This window comes from Emydura macquarii, unplaced genomic scaffold (genome assembly GCF_026122565.2).
Source record: "Emydura macquarii macquarii isolate MOO-44397 ecotype Brisbane River unplaced genomic scaffold, CSIRO-AGI_Emac_v2 contig_729, whole genome shotgun sequence".
In the NCBI taxonomy this organism is placed as follows: domain Eukaryota; kingdom Metazoa; phylum Chordata; order Testudines; family Chelidae; genus Emydura; species Emydura macquarii.
This window is the reverse complement of record NW_027130866.1, coordinates 782,010-797,005: the sequence shown is the minus strand read 5'-3', so window position 1 is coordinate 797,005 and position 14,996 is coordinate 782,010. Positions and strand designations below refer to the sequence as shown.

General features: G+C 55.0%; 1 protein-coding gene and 1 long non-coding RNA gene across 4 annotated transcripts in view; both read right to left on the bottom strand.

The window, feature by feature from the left end:
• Nucleotides 1-4,358, bottom strand: part of LOC137149362 (uncharacterized) — a 62,413-nt gene extending 58,055 nt beyond the window's left edge. For 2 of the 3 annotated variants that reach the window (XR_010918760.1, XR_010918761.1), the window contains exon 1: nt 3,981-4,358. This is a non-coding gene — a long non-coding RNA (uncharacterized lncRNA). The remainder of the gene's footprint in view (nt 1-3,980) is intronic. The other variant, XR_010918759.1, reaches the window with a different exon arrangement.
• A 7,859-nt stretch (nt 4,359-12,217) lies between these two features.
• On the bottom strand, nt 12,218-14,941 carry FAM43A (family with sequence similarity 43 member A). The gene has a single exon (XM_067542825.1). The coding sequence runs from the start codon at nt 14,928-14,930 to the stop codon at nt 13,869-13,871; it is 1,062 nt and encodes a 353-aa protein (XP_067398926.1). The 5' UTR covers nt 14,931-14,941; the 3' UTR covers nt 12,218-13,868.
• Between the last annotated feature and the right edge of the window lie 55 nt (nt 14,942-14,996).

The following is a 14,996-nucleotide window of genomic DNA, read 5'->3' as shown; positions in this document are numbered from 1 at the left end:
GCATCTCATCCACGTTGCACATGAGTAAATGAAAACGTGTGGTATCAGGCAGCAGGAAAACCCAGCCACAGCTGTCTGGCTAAATCACTTCCCAGCCTTTTGCAGAGTATGGGACTCACAGCTGAAGAGCATCTCTGGACAGGACGCTATCAGCATCTGGCAAGTTTCAGATAGTCGAGTCACGGGGCAGGGGCCCCACAGCTGACAGTGTCTCTGTGGTATCTCTTCTAGATCCATCAGTACTATGTTTAGAGCACCATAAGTGCAAACCTCTGCAGAACATTTCCTGCCCTGCCCTGCCCTGCCCTGCCCCAGGGAGATCACAAGATCCAGACCTACAAACTCATAATCCTCCTTCCCAACTTCAACAGTGTCAGTGGGACTATTCTCATGAGCGAGGTCTTCTCACACACACAAAGTCTGCAACACTGGGTCTTGATTCAGCCTGGGGCTGTGCATTCAGGATCCGCAGGAACCCAAACATCTTGATATTTATATTTGCATGTATTTTGTCACAGGCTTTTAAGGCTATTTATGGAAGTACTGTAAGGAGACCATAGAAACCCCAGGTCCGGGTCCAGAGCACTGCAAAGCACCATTGTTCAGATCTAAACATCTGGTTTGATGCAGAGCGGACAGTTAATTCTAACTGCTGAGCCATCACTTTAGACACACCCTCCCCGGCTTCCTTTATTTGTCTCACTTGGGTTATTTTGGGGCAGCAGCGAGTTTGTTGTGTCTTTGACTCAGTGTATATTTAGAGAATGATAATTCCAGGGGTGGAGGGGACAAAGAAAAAGTGACATGCCCAGAATGTTCTGACTGAGCTGTATCCTGGAAACCCCACTGGAGCCGAGATCTCATTGACCAGGGTGCACGGGGGACGTGGTCAGTCCCGATCACTTCAAGGAAACAACCTCAGGCCAATAAAGCATGCTGTTAAATAAGGACAGTTTAGTAGTAACGTAGGGCTGGCATTTGAAACAGGGAATGAAGCTAACAGAGATCCCAGCCTGCCTCCTCCCTCCAGGCCAGCTCCCGTTAGCCAGTTAGCTGCTGCTGTGCAGATCAGGATGAAAGTTCAGGAGCGAAGATGATAAATTGGTCCTACAAACACAAGGCCAAATTCATCCCTGGGTGTGACTCCTCTGAAGTCAACAAAGTACTGCCGGGGAAGGCTCTGGCCCGTAGTATATTTAGAAGCAGATGAAGGGCAGGTCGGATTACAGAAGAGAAGTGACCCCCCTGCAGGAACAAGCCTCTTTAAGAACAATCATCTGCAGTGGATTGTAACGATAGCTTCCTTACCTTTTCCAGGGCCTCTGTTTAGCTCCCAGAGTTTGCTCATGTAACAAAGATGAGCAGCACGCACTGCTTACTGGCATTGTTCTGCCAGAGCCGGTTCCAGGGGGATATATTTTTCTTGTAGGAAAGAACTAATTAGACCTGACATTTGAGAGTATCATGCTGGGTACCGAAATCGCTCTATTGCCAAGATCCTAACAAGGAACAACGGGCATAAATACCACTGAGCAGCCTGCAAGGGGTGTGTTACACAGGACACACAAATGCTCTAGGGCAAAGAACACACAAGAAGTAAACAACATCTGCAGTTCCAACAGGCTATGAAGTTGAGCAGAAATGAATGACTGTTACACAAACCAGCCAGCGCACTCCAGATCGCCACTAATCTCGCTGTCTCGTAAGAAGATCAGAGCTCTTAGAAAGGACCGATTTGCCAGTGGACGCTAATGCTTTGTAATACCGCTCTCTGCCTGGAATGACCCTCACATCTCTGCCACGCTCAGACTATTTGGGTGGAAACAGGGTTCTAGTTTTCTTGAGTTTTGCTCCTCAGTAAAAAGAGTCACAAAAAGGCAGTACGTTACCACCACACAGAGACAACAGCTCCTGGAAAGGATTCCAGCTAAGTAACGTTTGAGCATAAAACTTCAGAAAGGAGGAGATCAGAGACCCTTCAAATGTCCGTCCTAAAAAATGACCATGCACATGCTTGCTTGCCCATCACCTCAGACAGACTCTGGAGAGCACTTATTAGCAGGGCAGCAGCCTTGCTAGCGGAGCATGTGCTGCCATAGCCCGCGTTTCCCCAGACTTCCACATTCTGTGTCACTAAGAGATCTGCGGCAGCCAAGGAACAGCTGCATTACCTGTTATGGTCTCACATAAGGACTTTCCCCTCAGCACAGAAGCCAAGCTCTTCACATTAACAGACATCATCTAAAGCCCAATCACTGCATAGGAAAATAAAATGCACTACTGCAGTCCTAGGGGCGAGATTCAAGACATGCTACTGAACGTGCAGGGCAGGTGTGCTGCGGAGGAAGGAGTCCCCTCCCCTCTCATGGACTGCAGCAAGAGACAGGACATCTCCTGGGTGCCAAGGTGCCCTCGAAGGTCTTTGTGTTACTTTTGGCTGGACTATCAGCTCCCTCCATAGTAAAACTAACAGAATGAGCCACGAAAACCCTCAACAGTCGCTTCGCACAGGGTGGTAACACAGTGGCACCCGGAGAGACGGGGCGGCTTGCACCACACAAGATACCGGCCTGATCCCATGCGGCGTGAGCGCCTTCGGTGCCCACAGAAGTCAATGGGACCTGGCCCTAGCTGTACAGCCCCTTGATGGAAGCGCTACCATCTCATTCCTGACGAGACCGATCTGGCCATGGGTCAGAGGGTTGCTGCAGAGGCAGGGCTGCATGGAGAGTGGCGGGCTGCTCCTCTGCTGCACCCCTTCTTCGCATTTCAAGTGAGCTCTGTCCGCCAAAGGCCACCGCACCGTGTCCTGCACTCCTCCTGCTGCACCCAGCTCAGTGGGCTTTCTGGAAGATCTGCTCCCAAGCGTGAGGCAGAAGAGGCTGGCAGCCCCCCAGTGGTAAAATAATAGGTCCAGTGCCAGGAGCGGCGAGAGCGAGGGAAAGATACACTCTAAGCTCAGGGCATCTCTGCCCGCCTGTCAAAGGGTCCATGGCTCTGCTCCTACTGGTTTAGGGAATTAAATCCAGGCCTGACTGGGTCATGCACACTGGGACTCTCTTGCTCTCTCCTGCCCACCTTGACCTCACTCACTGCCTTTGCGGGGGAGGCACCCCTCTCCCAAACCAGATTCTTCTCTCACCGAGCAGCCTCTGGGCACTGCCAGTCCCGAGTGCTGCGCTCACAGGGCTGTAGGGAGCGTGCACGGCGCCCCTACAAACCAGCGCTGCCAGCTGTGCCCCTACAAACCAGCGCGAAGATCTACTTCCTGTCTGAACAGTCACAGGTAGGCAGGGGTTTGGCCAGGAAATTGACAGCCGGACATGAAAGCGTGCCCGGCAATTCCAGAGAAGGGATGGCTGATCGGTCAGAGCCAAGGGCCGGGGTTTGGCCCATCTCTAACTGAGGCCCAGTTTTGGACAATGAATTCCTGGAGACAGGTGGTGACGCTGCGTGCCGTGCACCCCTACGCCCGGCTATTTTAGTCTGGGCTTATTCTGCGACACGCCCCAATTACCTCTTTGCTAAAGAGACGCTCAGCTCCCTTCCAGCAGCGCACTCGCTAATTAACGCAAACCAAGCCGCACAAGTGCATTGTTCCTCAGGCCCGGGGTGTTCCCCTCAGCAGCAATGATGCACCCTCAGCTCTTCACTGCGGCCAAGTTCCCCCTGGCGTGCACACAGCACATCTCAGCTAGCGGCCTGGGGGGAGCGCAGGCAGCAGGCTGAGGGCAGGAGTCTGCCTTTGCTTTCTGTCTGCAGATTGCTGAGTGCAGAAATGGCAGGACCAGCCCCTGCCCCAGAACAGCTCCTGGAAAATCCCTATATAGGGAAACAGGAAGAAAAAGCACCAAAGTTCGTCTCTCCCTTTCCCCCACCCCACATTCACGTCTACCAACTCTCTCCTGAGAGATACCAGGAACGGGCGTTCCTTTGAGCTTGCTACACAATGCCGAGAATCACAGTTCAGGCAACTGCACCTGTCTTCCCCGCCGTGGTCCTTCCAAGGCACCCATTCTAGGCTCCCGGCTCCTCAGATGTCACCTCTCCTCAGCAGAGACCCACATCTCGCTCCTTCCTGAGAGAGGGTTTTCCAAGCCGCACAGTTCCCTGCCTACGCTGGCGTAGCCCCAGCAGGACAGGAGCAGAGGTGCCAAACAGCCCTTGCTGAGCAAGCTGGAGCAGGGTCTGCAGAGCCAGGGCACAGCCAGTCCCAGCCGGAGGAGCAGCCCAGCAGACAGGTGTTGGGAATCAGCGAAGCAGCAGCTAGTGACTGGCTCCAAGTCCCAGCTGGAAGGTATCATTGAGAACCCAGCTGTGTAAATCCTACACACTCCCCTGAGTGAGAGGTAGACCCTGGGTCCCTCTAAGGTGAAGGGTGGGCTGTGATCCTTGAGCTGAGGGGTCTAAAGGACCCTGCAGTATCAGTCCAGGCCAGGACCGTCACTTTTACTTTCCATATTTCTGGTATTTGTGTGCAGGGGAATAAACGAGCCCGTGTAGAAGGGCTGCAAAACTAGCTGGGCACAGCTGATGGTTTTGTCCCCACGCAGGTGGACGCAAGCGTATTTATTCCTAAAGTGAAAGCGTTCCCGAGAAGACATTAAGAACCAGAAAAGAGCCTTTCCCCCGTGCTAATAAGCTTACCAGCGATCACCTCGACTCTGACACCTCCCAGGGGCAGTCCTGCAAACCCCCGGGGTTTGTCTGTGGGTTCAGGCTGGGAACAGCCGCAGCTCAGAACAAGCATCCCCATGAACAGCTTAGCCTCTCCTACGTGCTGCCGGCTTTTCTCCTCAGATTCCAGGCAGACACGTGCCCTGTCTCAGGCGTAGCTGGAAAAGGCTAGGTTTGAATTCACCTCCCCCTCGTTCCCAGGAAATCCACGCCACGTACATTGTCCCCAAAGACTCTCCTGTTCGATGGAGCTCTTTGCTCTTCCTGGCCCAGAATAAGACCCAACTTCTCCATTTCATAGAATGGATCCAGAGATACGTAAACTTAACCCCATGAGGGTTTCCAAGGGTGGGGCAGGAAATTGCCATACTGAGTCCCTTCCGCTCGCCTTGTGGGACTTGTGCGTGCTCAGCCCCTGACAGGGTCACGCTGTCTGGCTGAAGGCAGGATCAGGCCCATGTCCGCAGTCGCAGAGCAGAGGTTCCTGCTGCCAATGGAGCAGACAGCCGGTTTGACAAGTAGGGTTTCCAAGGACTCAATCATTATCCAGAGCGCTAGGGAAAACGCAAGCCGGCCCCGCTTGCTCTGACATCACTAGTTCTACCACTGAGTTCAGGAGGAGCAGGAACTGGTCCTTCTCCCACCCGCTGCTTTTAACCAAACCCCCTTTCTGAGCCAAACGCTTCCCAGGCTCGTGTCAGGCCTGAGCACCTGGGAAGGGCTGGGAAGGGCTGAGTCGATGGACGGGACAGGGCTCATCTTGCGCTAGCCTCCCAGACAAATCAGCCTGATGTCACCACAGATTGGGAGCAGCCTTTTCTTTTTCAAATACAGCACTAGCAATATTTTAATGCAAGAAATTTTTTTACAATTTGCAGCCACCATCCTGATCACCATGTGACCACTGGTGATTACTATCACATGAATCTGTCTGCCCTGTCTGCATGCTGACGCGATAAGCCGGGAATCCCGCACTGCCTTGTTCTTTGCTGAGGGAACATCTACATTTTGTTTGTAACGAAGGGGGCTGATTTTGTTTATGTCCATGAGCCTTTCACCCTGAAAGATCCCAATCGCTTCAAAGACTAGGGCCAAATCCTGATGACTTTACTCACATCACCAGCCCCTTTTCAGTCACCAACGAACAAACACCATCTGAGGTTTGTCTGTTACTATATAGGATGGCAGAGGATGCTAAATGAACTGCAATCCAGTGAATAAACTGCCCTGATTCTGCCCTTGCAATCTCACACTGCCTAGTCATCTAACTCCTCCTGGGTGTCTTCTACCCTTCCTGTGTGGTCAGCTCATCCACCCAGCTGCCTGTATGCACAAACACCATCTTCCTCTTCCCATGGGAGGGCCGTATTGATATGAGAGTTGACCTGCAGAGGGAGAAGGAATTGGGCTCATGCTCTCTTAGCTTCTCTGGGATGTAGAAAGAAGGGCTGACCAACTTTTTTTTAAAGAGAAAAAAATGCAATGCAGGGAGGTTCTGCTGCTTTTACATTGCAGGGCTTTTGACATGCCAGTCTGTCCTGGCCTGGAACACTCACGGGTGCTGGAGAAGCAGCACAATTGAGACATGATCAGCGAGTGAAGGGTGGGAGCCTGGGAAGGATGGCATTTATGGCCTAATGCTCTTATTTAACTCCAGTGACTAATGAACTGTGGGGAGAAAGGGCCTCTGTGTAACAATTCACACCTCCCCTCTGGCACTACATTGGACAAACTCCCCATATACAGTTCTGACCCCCCACCCCTACCCAATCCTCCCACAGAGCCAGACCTGACGCTCCAGGTAACAAGCACACGCACCGCTTGGCATTTCACCTTCTGTCACACAGAGGTTAAAAGAACTATCACAGAACCCTGTGCTGCAGGCCTCCTCCCCCGGCTGGCTGGCAGTGGCCTGTGCTGGGGAGCCCTGGAGAATTATAGGGTGGGTCAGAGAGCTAAGAAGGGCGCTGGCTCAGTGCTCCGCAGGACATCTGGCTTTGGCTTGTGTGTGGCCTGTTCTCTTCTCCTGCGGAGTCAGGTCCCACGAATGCTGGGCCCTTGGCAGGACGGGCTCCGGAGCAGGAACTGGAGCCAGGCCCACTCTAAAAACTCCTTAAACATGTTCTGAAATACTTGTCCTGTGTTGAAGTCTGGGGCCTGAGCAAACCCTGCCCCAGAGCAAGCGGCGCGGCACAGGGTCCTGAGTTTTCATTGGCACGGGTGCTATTGGGACGACTGCAGAACTCATGAGTGGCAGAGCCAGGGCTGTGTGATGCAGGTCACCCCAATCAGTGCCAATAAAAACTGTACACCACACCCACCGGCACGTACGCTCTGCCTCCTACGGCCACACGCACACAGGGTTTGCGATCATAGCCATGACAGAGCAGCGGGGTGCTGCAGTCCAGGGAGCAGATTCTTGTGCACAGCTAGCACACTTGGTCTGCACCCGTGGCACCAGCTCACTAACACCGGCAGCACTGCCAGGAAGGGGACCTGCCAAATACTTTGTAGAATGTAAAGCTAATCTTTCGTACCTACTGCTGCCATCCGGCCTGCTCCCCTGCAGGAAAGTTGCCTCCACTCAGACGGTTTGGGGGGGCTGTTTTTTTAATAATGCTGGTTTGGCTGATGTCCGAGGGTTGGAGAAGGGGAGGATTGCATTGTGTTACATCGCCGGGACCAACCCACACCAGGCAAAGGGCAGCCAGAGATGGTCTGTTTTCCAGCACAAGCGGCTGCCAGCTAGGGCGTTTGAGTCATCGTGGCCTATATTTAAAGAATTGTAGCATCTGCATTGCTGCCTTCCCATGGGGGGGAGGGGAGGGGGAGGCTTAGCCATTTCCATTCTGGCTGTAGGGGGGACACGTTCCCCCTTCTCCCCATATTTCTCACCAACGTGCAGCGTGAACGCTGTACATCGTTCTACCCAGTCACATCCTCCCCCCTGCCTGCCTGCTCTGTGACTGGCAGTGCAATGACACCAGGCACTTACACAGAGCCTCGCATCCGATGCTCTTACAGCGCCTTTTAAACGTTTGTTTTCACATCCTCCCTCGCAGGCAGGTCAGAATCGTGCTACCCACGTTTCAAAGGACACCGGCAGCTTGAAATCGAGGTCGTGCTGAAGTCTAAACCTTGAAACCAATTTCACAAAACCTTCAAAATCATGTCAAGGCCCCCCAACTGTCACTTCTCCCCCTGCCCCTTTCGGTGGGTTTACGTCACGTTTCGTTCTCCCTTGTTCCATGTGAAGGACCCATACACAGGACAAGGAAAACTAACTAGTGCTGAATCCTGCAAACATCTCTGCATGTGTGTAACTTTACTCAGACCTATTAAGTGCGTGCAGGGTCAGACCTGCCCTTATTAGACAGGGGAAACTGAGGCTGACAATGCTCAGTCACCCAACAGGGGAAGAAATAGAAACAAGTATTTATTTTTGTCTCTTCTTTTTCAATTATAGGCATCGTAGGCAGTGTTTTGAATAGAACATGGTAAAAAGAATTCAGAGATGTGTAATTTGGAAGTTGACTTGCCAAAGGCTGCATATGGAGTGAGTGGCAGAAACAAAAATAGAACCCAGCCGTTCTGCGTCTTAGTCACATGCTCTAGCCGGCCGATGAAAATCTATAAACCACATCTTTCCAGCGTGTCCTTTGGCCAGGATCACTGTCCTGTCTGTCGTTGTGTCATTTGATAGGGCTGTTTCCTGCCCAATCGACCACATGCTGTCTGCCCTGTCAAAGCGCAGTTAGTGCTAGACAGATGGATGGATGGATGGATAGGGCAGGAGGCAAGTCAGACCAAACGTGCGGCTGATACGATCCATCCTAGGCCAGGGAAGTCATTTATGCCAGTAGCTAATGGGGATGCTCGACTGGCAAATTCACAGGCCTCTGCTCCCCATTTGGTGATCTCACCCCACAGCCCAAACACATCAGTGACCCTGCTTCACTTCCCCTTTGCTGATTGGCCTCTGAGACGCCGGGCCCGGGGTGGGATTCCTCACTGTGTCTCCAAGGTGAATCTCAGGGAGCAGTGGGCTCCCTTAGCGGCCCGCACACATAAGCAGCGTCAGAGCCTGAGTCCCCAGCTGGGGGGTGGAGGTTTTTGCAAGTGCAGGCGCCCGGAGCCAGCGAGGTGGAAAGCCAGGCTCTGGTTACTTGCAGAGCAGGTACAGCACAAGCAGAGCCTGTGCATGCTCCCACGTGGCCTGGGCAGGTGCCTCACCTCAGACCTGGAAGCACCAGCATAGTCGAGCCCCCACCCCACCCCCTTCCGTCCTAGGCTTCTCCACGAGGCTGAGAACCAGGGTGCAAGTGAGGTGGTGTCAGGGAGCACCTGTCCTGTCACCACTGCACGGAGACCACAGAACTGCACTCGGTCACCCCCCAGTGCTGGGTGTATAAACCCTGCCCCAGCCTGCAAGGGGTGAAGGTGATGCTCTGGCTGGAGTAGCCCCACCCCACCCCTCTGCAAGTCACACCAGGAAGGGAGGCAGCCCAGTGCCAGGGTGGGTAGCTCTGGAAGGGAAGCAGTGCCGAGCTCCCAGCGAGGCCTGGACGCCTACGCTCTGGCCAGGGGCTGTATCCTACAACCGTGCTGGGCAGCCCATGGCCTGTCAGTTGAACGAGGACCCACCCAGGGCCCCTCGGAGGGGAGAGAAGCCAGTGGCTGGGATGGAACTAGCTGTATGTGTCTATTTTCTTTTGATGCTCCGGAGTTGCGTTCGTCCCTCAAGACTGCACCGGGGGGGCGGGGGGAGTATCCAGCCGGCTTAGCAGAGGGCTGAGAACCTGTTCCTGCCGGAGTGCCTCAGCGAACCCCCCGAAGCAACAGGGCCTGAGTGCCAAAACCCCAAGGGTGCTATGTAAGGGTCAGATCCTTGATCACCACCAATGATCTCAGCACATTCGGACACCCGTCTAGGGCAGGTCTACACTTACCTGAGAACTTAGCAGCAGACGGGAGGTGTGCAGCTACGCCGAGTACCCCCCTCGACTTCTTGACTTCCGCCGTGCGAGGTGTCTTCACGGCGCTGCGTCGTGCCGGTGGGAACCGTGTTCCCGCTGACGCAGCGCCACGCCGCGGGACGGGCTGGGTTTAGTGTGTTGGATTTGCTGCGTGCAGTGTGTACATAGCCTGAGACCGGAATAGCTGCCTCGTCCAGAGACCATTGCCAGGACGTGGAGCCCTTTGTCCTGCCTCGGCATTACAAGTGTAACCCCCGGGGCTAGCTACATTCTTTGATCTACCTAGAGATACTTCTAAATTCGCACATGTCCAATGGACCCCAACACGCTCAGGGCTGGATGTGCAAAGCAAAGCAATTAGCAGCTCAGGGTGTTCTCTGATGCTGGTCTAGAAGAAAGGCCAGCTCTTCCTTTCCTCCCCCAGCCCCTCTGCCCTCCCGGAGCTCCAAGGATGCTTCTTCAAACCTGCCATGTGGGAAACTGGCCCAGCTCTTTGCAGTGCACTCAGAGTCAGGGTGCCTGACCCCACAGGTGGGTTACAGCCAGTACAGGCAGACAGAGCAACCACATACAGCACACTTGTGAGTTAGAACCCATCTGCAAACTTGACACCTTCCAACTGGGTTTAAATGGAGATTTGGAATGGCTCTCATTACAGGAGGTAAATTGCTTTGCTCACCCATTCTCACCTCCTGCTCAATGACTGTCATTAGCCCTCAAGTACCCGGCTTTCATCCACCTCCCCCATTGTTCTCTATGCACTTGTAGATGTGTATGATGATCCTGTGTTTCTCATTTCTACCTCTGCAGCTGAGGAAGTCAGCTGGGCCTCACGAAAGCGTACGCCTGCTAAAATTAAATGTGTTAGTCTTCAAAGTGCCACAGAACTCTCCTTGGTTTTGGTGAGGTTTTTATAAATCCCGTTCAAATGCTTTAATGAGATGGTTTTAGCACAGGCAAAATAACAAATTGGTGCCTCTTGTCTATTGCAAATGATTCCATCCACAAGCGGGGCCTGACCTGTTTCCAGTGAAATCAGATCAGCGGGAGCCCTTCCATCCTTGTCAGTGTGAACCGGGCCATGCCTCTGGTGCTGCTATCCTTGCAGAGTGCGATAGCACTGCACCGTATTTCATTAAAAGGCTTCCCCATCGCTGCAGACTCACAGCTGTTCCCTACTGCTGCAGAGGCCAACGCTGTACTTCGGAGGGAAAGACACTGATGGAGCTGGTGCCCTGAAGTGCACGGAAGCAAACACAGATTATGTAAAAGTAAACATTACTTTATCAGTCCCTTGCAGCTGGTGTTTGGATGGAGGGTAAATCAGACCATGAAGGAGCTTTGCTTACTACACACCTAATAAGAAACAGATCCCCCTTACTGCTTTAACAGAGCAAAGCCCATCTTTTTTCTCTCCCCTCGTAGGCTGTTGAGGGTGGAGGGGGTGGCCCGAGACAGATATGGTGATGGGGAGCCCTGTTTATTTTGCCATTTGTAATTGACAGGACAGGTGCCCCCAGCAGCGGGTAGGCACCTAGGGTTATGTCTAAGAAATTTGGAATAAATAAATACAAATGATTCTCCCTGATTGTTCACTTTGTGCTCCAAGAATCTCTTTATGCAGTGGTGTCCTTCGTGCCAGAGGGAAATGTGAAGTGGCGCCTCCCATGTCAGATTTCAAAGAGACATTCTCCAAAGCGGTCAGATGCCCTGGTAATTCAGAGCCACCTCTGAGAGTAGCAGGCAGGAGCCCCCTAACCCCTGCTCCAGGATTCCCCTCATTTTTCAAAGCTTCACCCCGATTTCTCTCTCTCACAGTATGGTCCAAGCACTGCAGTCCTCACTCAGGCAGCACTCTGAGGAAATTAAATGGGGGAATTTTGCCTAAAGGCCGCAGGACTGGGCCCTAAGGGACAGGTGGCTCTAAATAATCTTACCCCGTGATGATCAAATGCCTTTACAACTCACTTCAATGAGTTGTGTATTTGACAATCGATCAGTCTAGGGGGAGTAGCTCGCAAGTGTGAAAACCCAGGATGGGGCAGGGGGTAACAGGCACCGATCTCAGACAAAACGCCAAATACCAGGCCGGTCCCTATAAAAAAGGAGGACATCAGAATGCACTGTCCCTTTGTGAATGAAACCTGTTCAACCCCCACAGCTCGGTTCCGGGGTCAGTCTCCCTCCGCCCATCATTAAAGTCATTCCTCCTGCAGAAACGAGACACCCTCTCTCCTTCCTAGGACTGGATCATTCTAGGGCACTGGCCTGGCGAAGGGTTTTGCAACGTGTTTTAACCAGGTAGTAACAATCTCACAGACTGGCTCCTGGCACAAGGACTGTGGACTGTACCAGCCGTTTATGGCCAGCCTGCTCCTGTCATCACTGGCATTTCTGTGTTTGCCTCAGCCATGGCACAGTCACCGTGGAAAATATTTACACATCGGAAACGTCTGACTAATTAATTGCTTAATTGATACCTCCACTCTGGGACAAATGAAACCCGGAAGATCTCTGCTACCTGGGGAACCTGCTGCTTACAAACAGATTTACAGCTAAAAATAACCCAGCAGTCCTGGAGGGATCTGGCTAATTGACTTCATGGCTTATCTCGTGTTAGGTTATGAAATTTGCCCGGGTTTGAGGAATCGGAGCCGGCTGCTGCTTTGGCAGAGTCACCGCAGTTTGCAAGTGGAGCCCCACCAAGGGACAGCGCTTTGGGATTTACAGCAGAAATAAACATTTTGCCAGCTCGGAGGAAGTTGCCCAGGTCAGCAGCTGTTCCTCTGATCTGTGAGACCCCCGTGGGGTGGAGCACGGTGCTAAACTGGGCCTCCCTCCCATCCTGGTGTGTTTAGGTGGGGACAGGGCAGCGAAGATTGACACAGTGCCTCACACGGATGCCAGCCAGAGTGACAAGTCTTCAAACCAGCCAGAAAGTCATTTTAAGATGGTTAAAAGTCCACCACCGCTCCAACCTTCTGCGGTAAGGCTAGGAGGAGAAGCAGTCTGCACGGATACCAGGCCTTATACACATTCCTCTTATGACCGTGTAGGTAAAGACCGTTCCCATTATGAGTGTGTGATAAAATACGGGGCAGGGGCAGGGGCAGGTAAAAGGCACCTCACGTCGGACCGTGCAGCACTTGCCCCTTGCTCCAACGTTGCATTGCTTCAGCAGAAACCTGGAAAGGGCCTGTCCACACTCCCACACACTACAGCGGTATTCAGAGCGGCTCTGAGCTGAGCTGACCTTTGCCCTGCTCTTTACAAGAACACACACAAAAGATGCCAAAGTGCCGTCTCCTGTCCAGTGCTGTTAAATTACTGTCATCTTTATTATCTCCACTTGTGTGCAAACAGAAAAGGTCGCAACGGTGGTGTCCTTAAAAATAACCAAATGTACTGGCTATACATTTCCCCCATATGTACACGTGAACACCCACACTGACATTTGTCTTTTGCATAGCAAAAGATATAGACCATTGAGAGAGGAAAAGAGGGGATCAGGTACAACAACAACAACAACAAGAAGAAGAAGGGCTGCAAAGATTCACAACAGTGCAAACACCTCTTACCAACAGCACGGCATGGAATGACTTGTTAAAAACCTATAAAAAGGAAGAAAACTCCCTCTGGAATATTAAATCTTTCATTGTAAACAAAACGCACTGTCTAGCACTCTCCCCTCAAGCCGGCTTCTCAGAGGATTTGGCAGCTCTCCCCGGCTCTCAGATTAACAGGCCAAGGCTCATGCACCAAGACAGCCAAACCCTTCGCTCCTACTGGAAAAGGGAAAAACCGATTTGTTTTAAAGAGCTGGAACTGGCGCGGACTCGGGGAGGCCGCTGCTGTGACTGATCCCTGGGGCATTCCGCTAAGGGGCCAGGCAGCCGGCGCCCCCCCAGCGAACCCCGGCTTGTGAGTGCACACGAGAGTGTGGCGCATTGCACGAATCTCCCCTTCGCTCCCAGCCCAGCCGGCCGTCCTTTGTCTCTGTTCTCCTGCCTCCCCCCGCCGCGGGGCCGGCCGCGCTCTGTGCAGACCCCCGGCCCGGCCCGGCCCGGCCCGGCCCGGCCCCGGGGCAGGCAGTACCGCTGCATCCGAAGGGCAGCCCGGGGCTGTTCGCCGGCGGCTTCTCGGCGAGAACAAAAACCAGCCGGGGGGGCGGGACCCCCCCATCTCCGCGCGCCCCGGGCAGCCGGCGCCCCCGGCTCAGCCGGTGTCGGGCTCCTGGCCGCCCGCCTCCTCCTGGCCGCCGGGCCCGCTGCTCTCGATGGAGGACTCGCTGCCCGTGCTCTCCCCGGACAGCAGGCGGGTGACCCGCAGGTCGGCGCGCAGCGTCTGCAGGTCGTTGCCCAGGCTGAGCTCGCCCAGCTCGCTGATCAGCTGGCTCAGCTCCGGGCCCTCCAGCCGGCCGGGCCCGCCCGGCCCGCCGGGCCCCAGCGCCTGCAGCAGGTCCTGGCACTCGCAGCGCCGCGCCCGCTCCTCCTGCTCCTCGCCCAGCAGGTCCTCGGTGATGGGGCCCAGCCTGGGCGCGCCGCGGCTGCGCTCGGCCGGCGGCTTGTAGCAGCACTGGGCGCGCAGCAGCTTGCGCAGCGGGGCGCTCTGCTCGCCGGCCAGCTGCGCCGGCTGCTGGTGCCGCGCGTCGTCCCGCTTCTTCAGGCGGCGGAACTCGGCCAGCGCGGCCGCCGAGGTCTGGTAGAGCAGCAGCGCCATGGCCCGCGCCTTCTCGGGCCGGGAGACCAGCACGGCGTGGCAGCGCAGCGTCACCGCCTTGTGGCGCAGCTCGTGCCGGTAGATCCAGGCGAAGACGCGGGGCAGGCGCGGGTCGGCCACGCAGTAGGTGACGCGGTGCAGCAGGTAGAGGTGGCCCGGCCGGCGCAGCGCCCGCTCCCGCTCGCGCTCCTCGGCGTGCGCCATGCGGATGCCCTGCGCGCCGATGGTCAGCTTCATCTTGGTGCCCTGGCGCCCGGCCTCGCTGCGCGCCCAGATCTTGGCCACGGCCAGCTCGGTGCAGCCCTCGCCCTTGGCCTGCAGCGTGGTGGCGTTGCCCAGGTACAGCGCCGTGTAGGTCGGGTCCTCGCTGCTGACGCGGAACTTGCGCCGCTTGGAGCGGAACATGCTGCCCACGCGGTGCAGGGCGCGCTCGGGGCAGGCGCGGGCCAGGGAGCCCAGCGCGGCCCGGCGCAGGCTGCGCGCGTAGCCCTGCGGCTTGCTCGGCTGCCGCGGCGCCTCGGCCAGCAGCTCGAACTTGTGCCGCTTCCAAGGCAGCATCGCCCCGGCCGCGCCCCGGCCCGGCCCGGCCCGCGCTCAGTCGCCGGCCGGCCGGGCGGGCGTCCG

What these genes read in the sequence shown, in the direction of transcription:
- FAM43A (XM_067542825.1), bottom strand. Translation starts at nt 14,930, where the DNA reads ATGCTGCCTTGGAAGCGGCACAAGTTCGAGCTGCTGGCCGAGGCGCCG.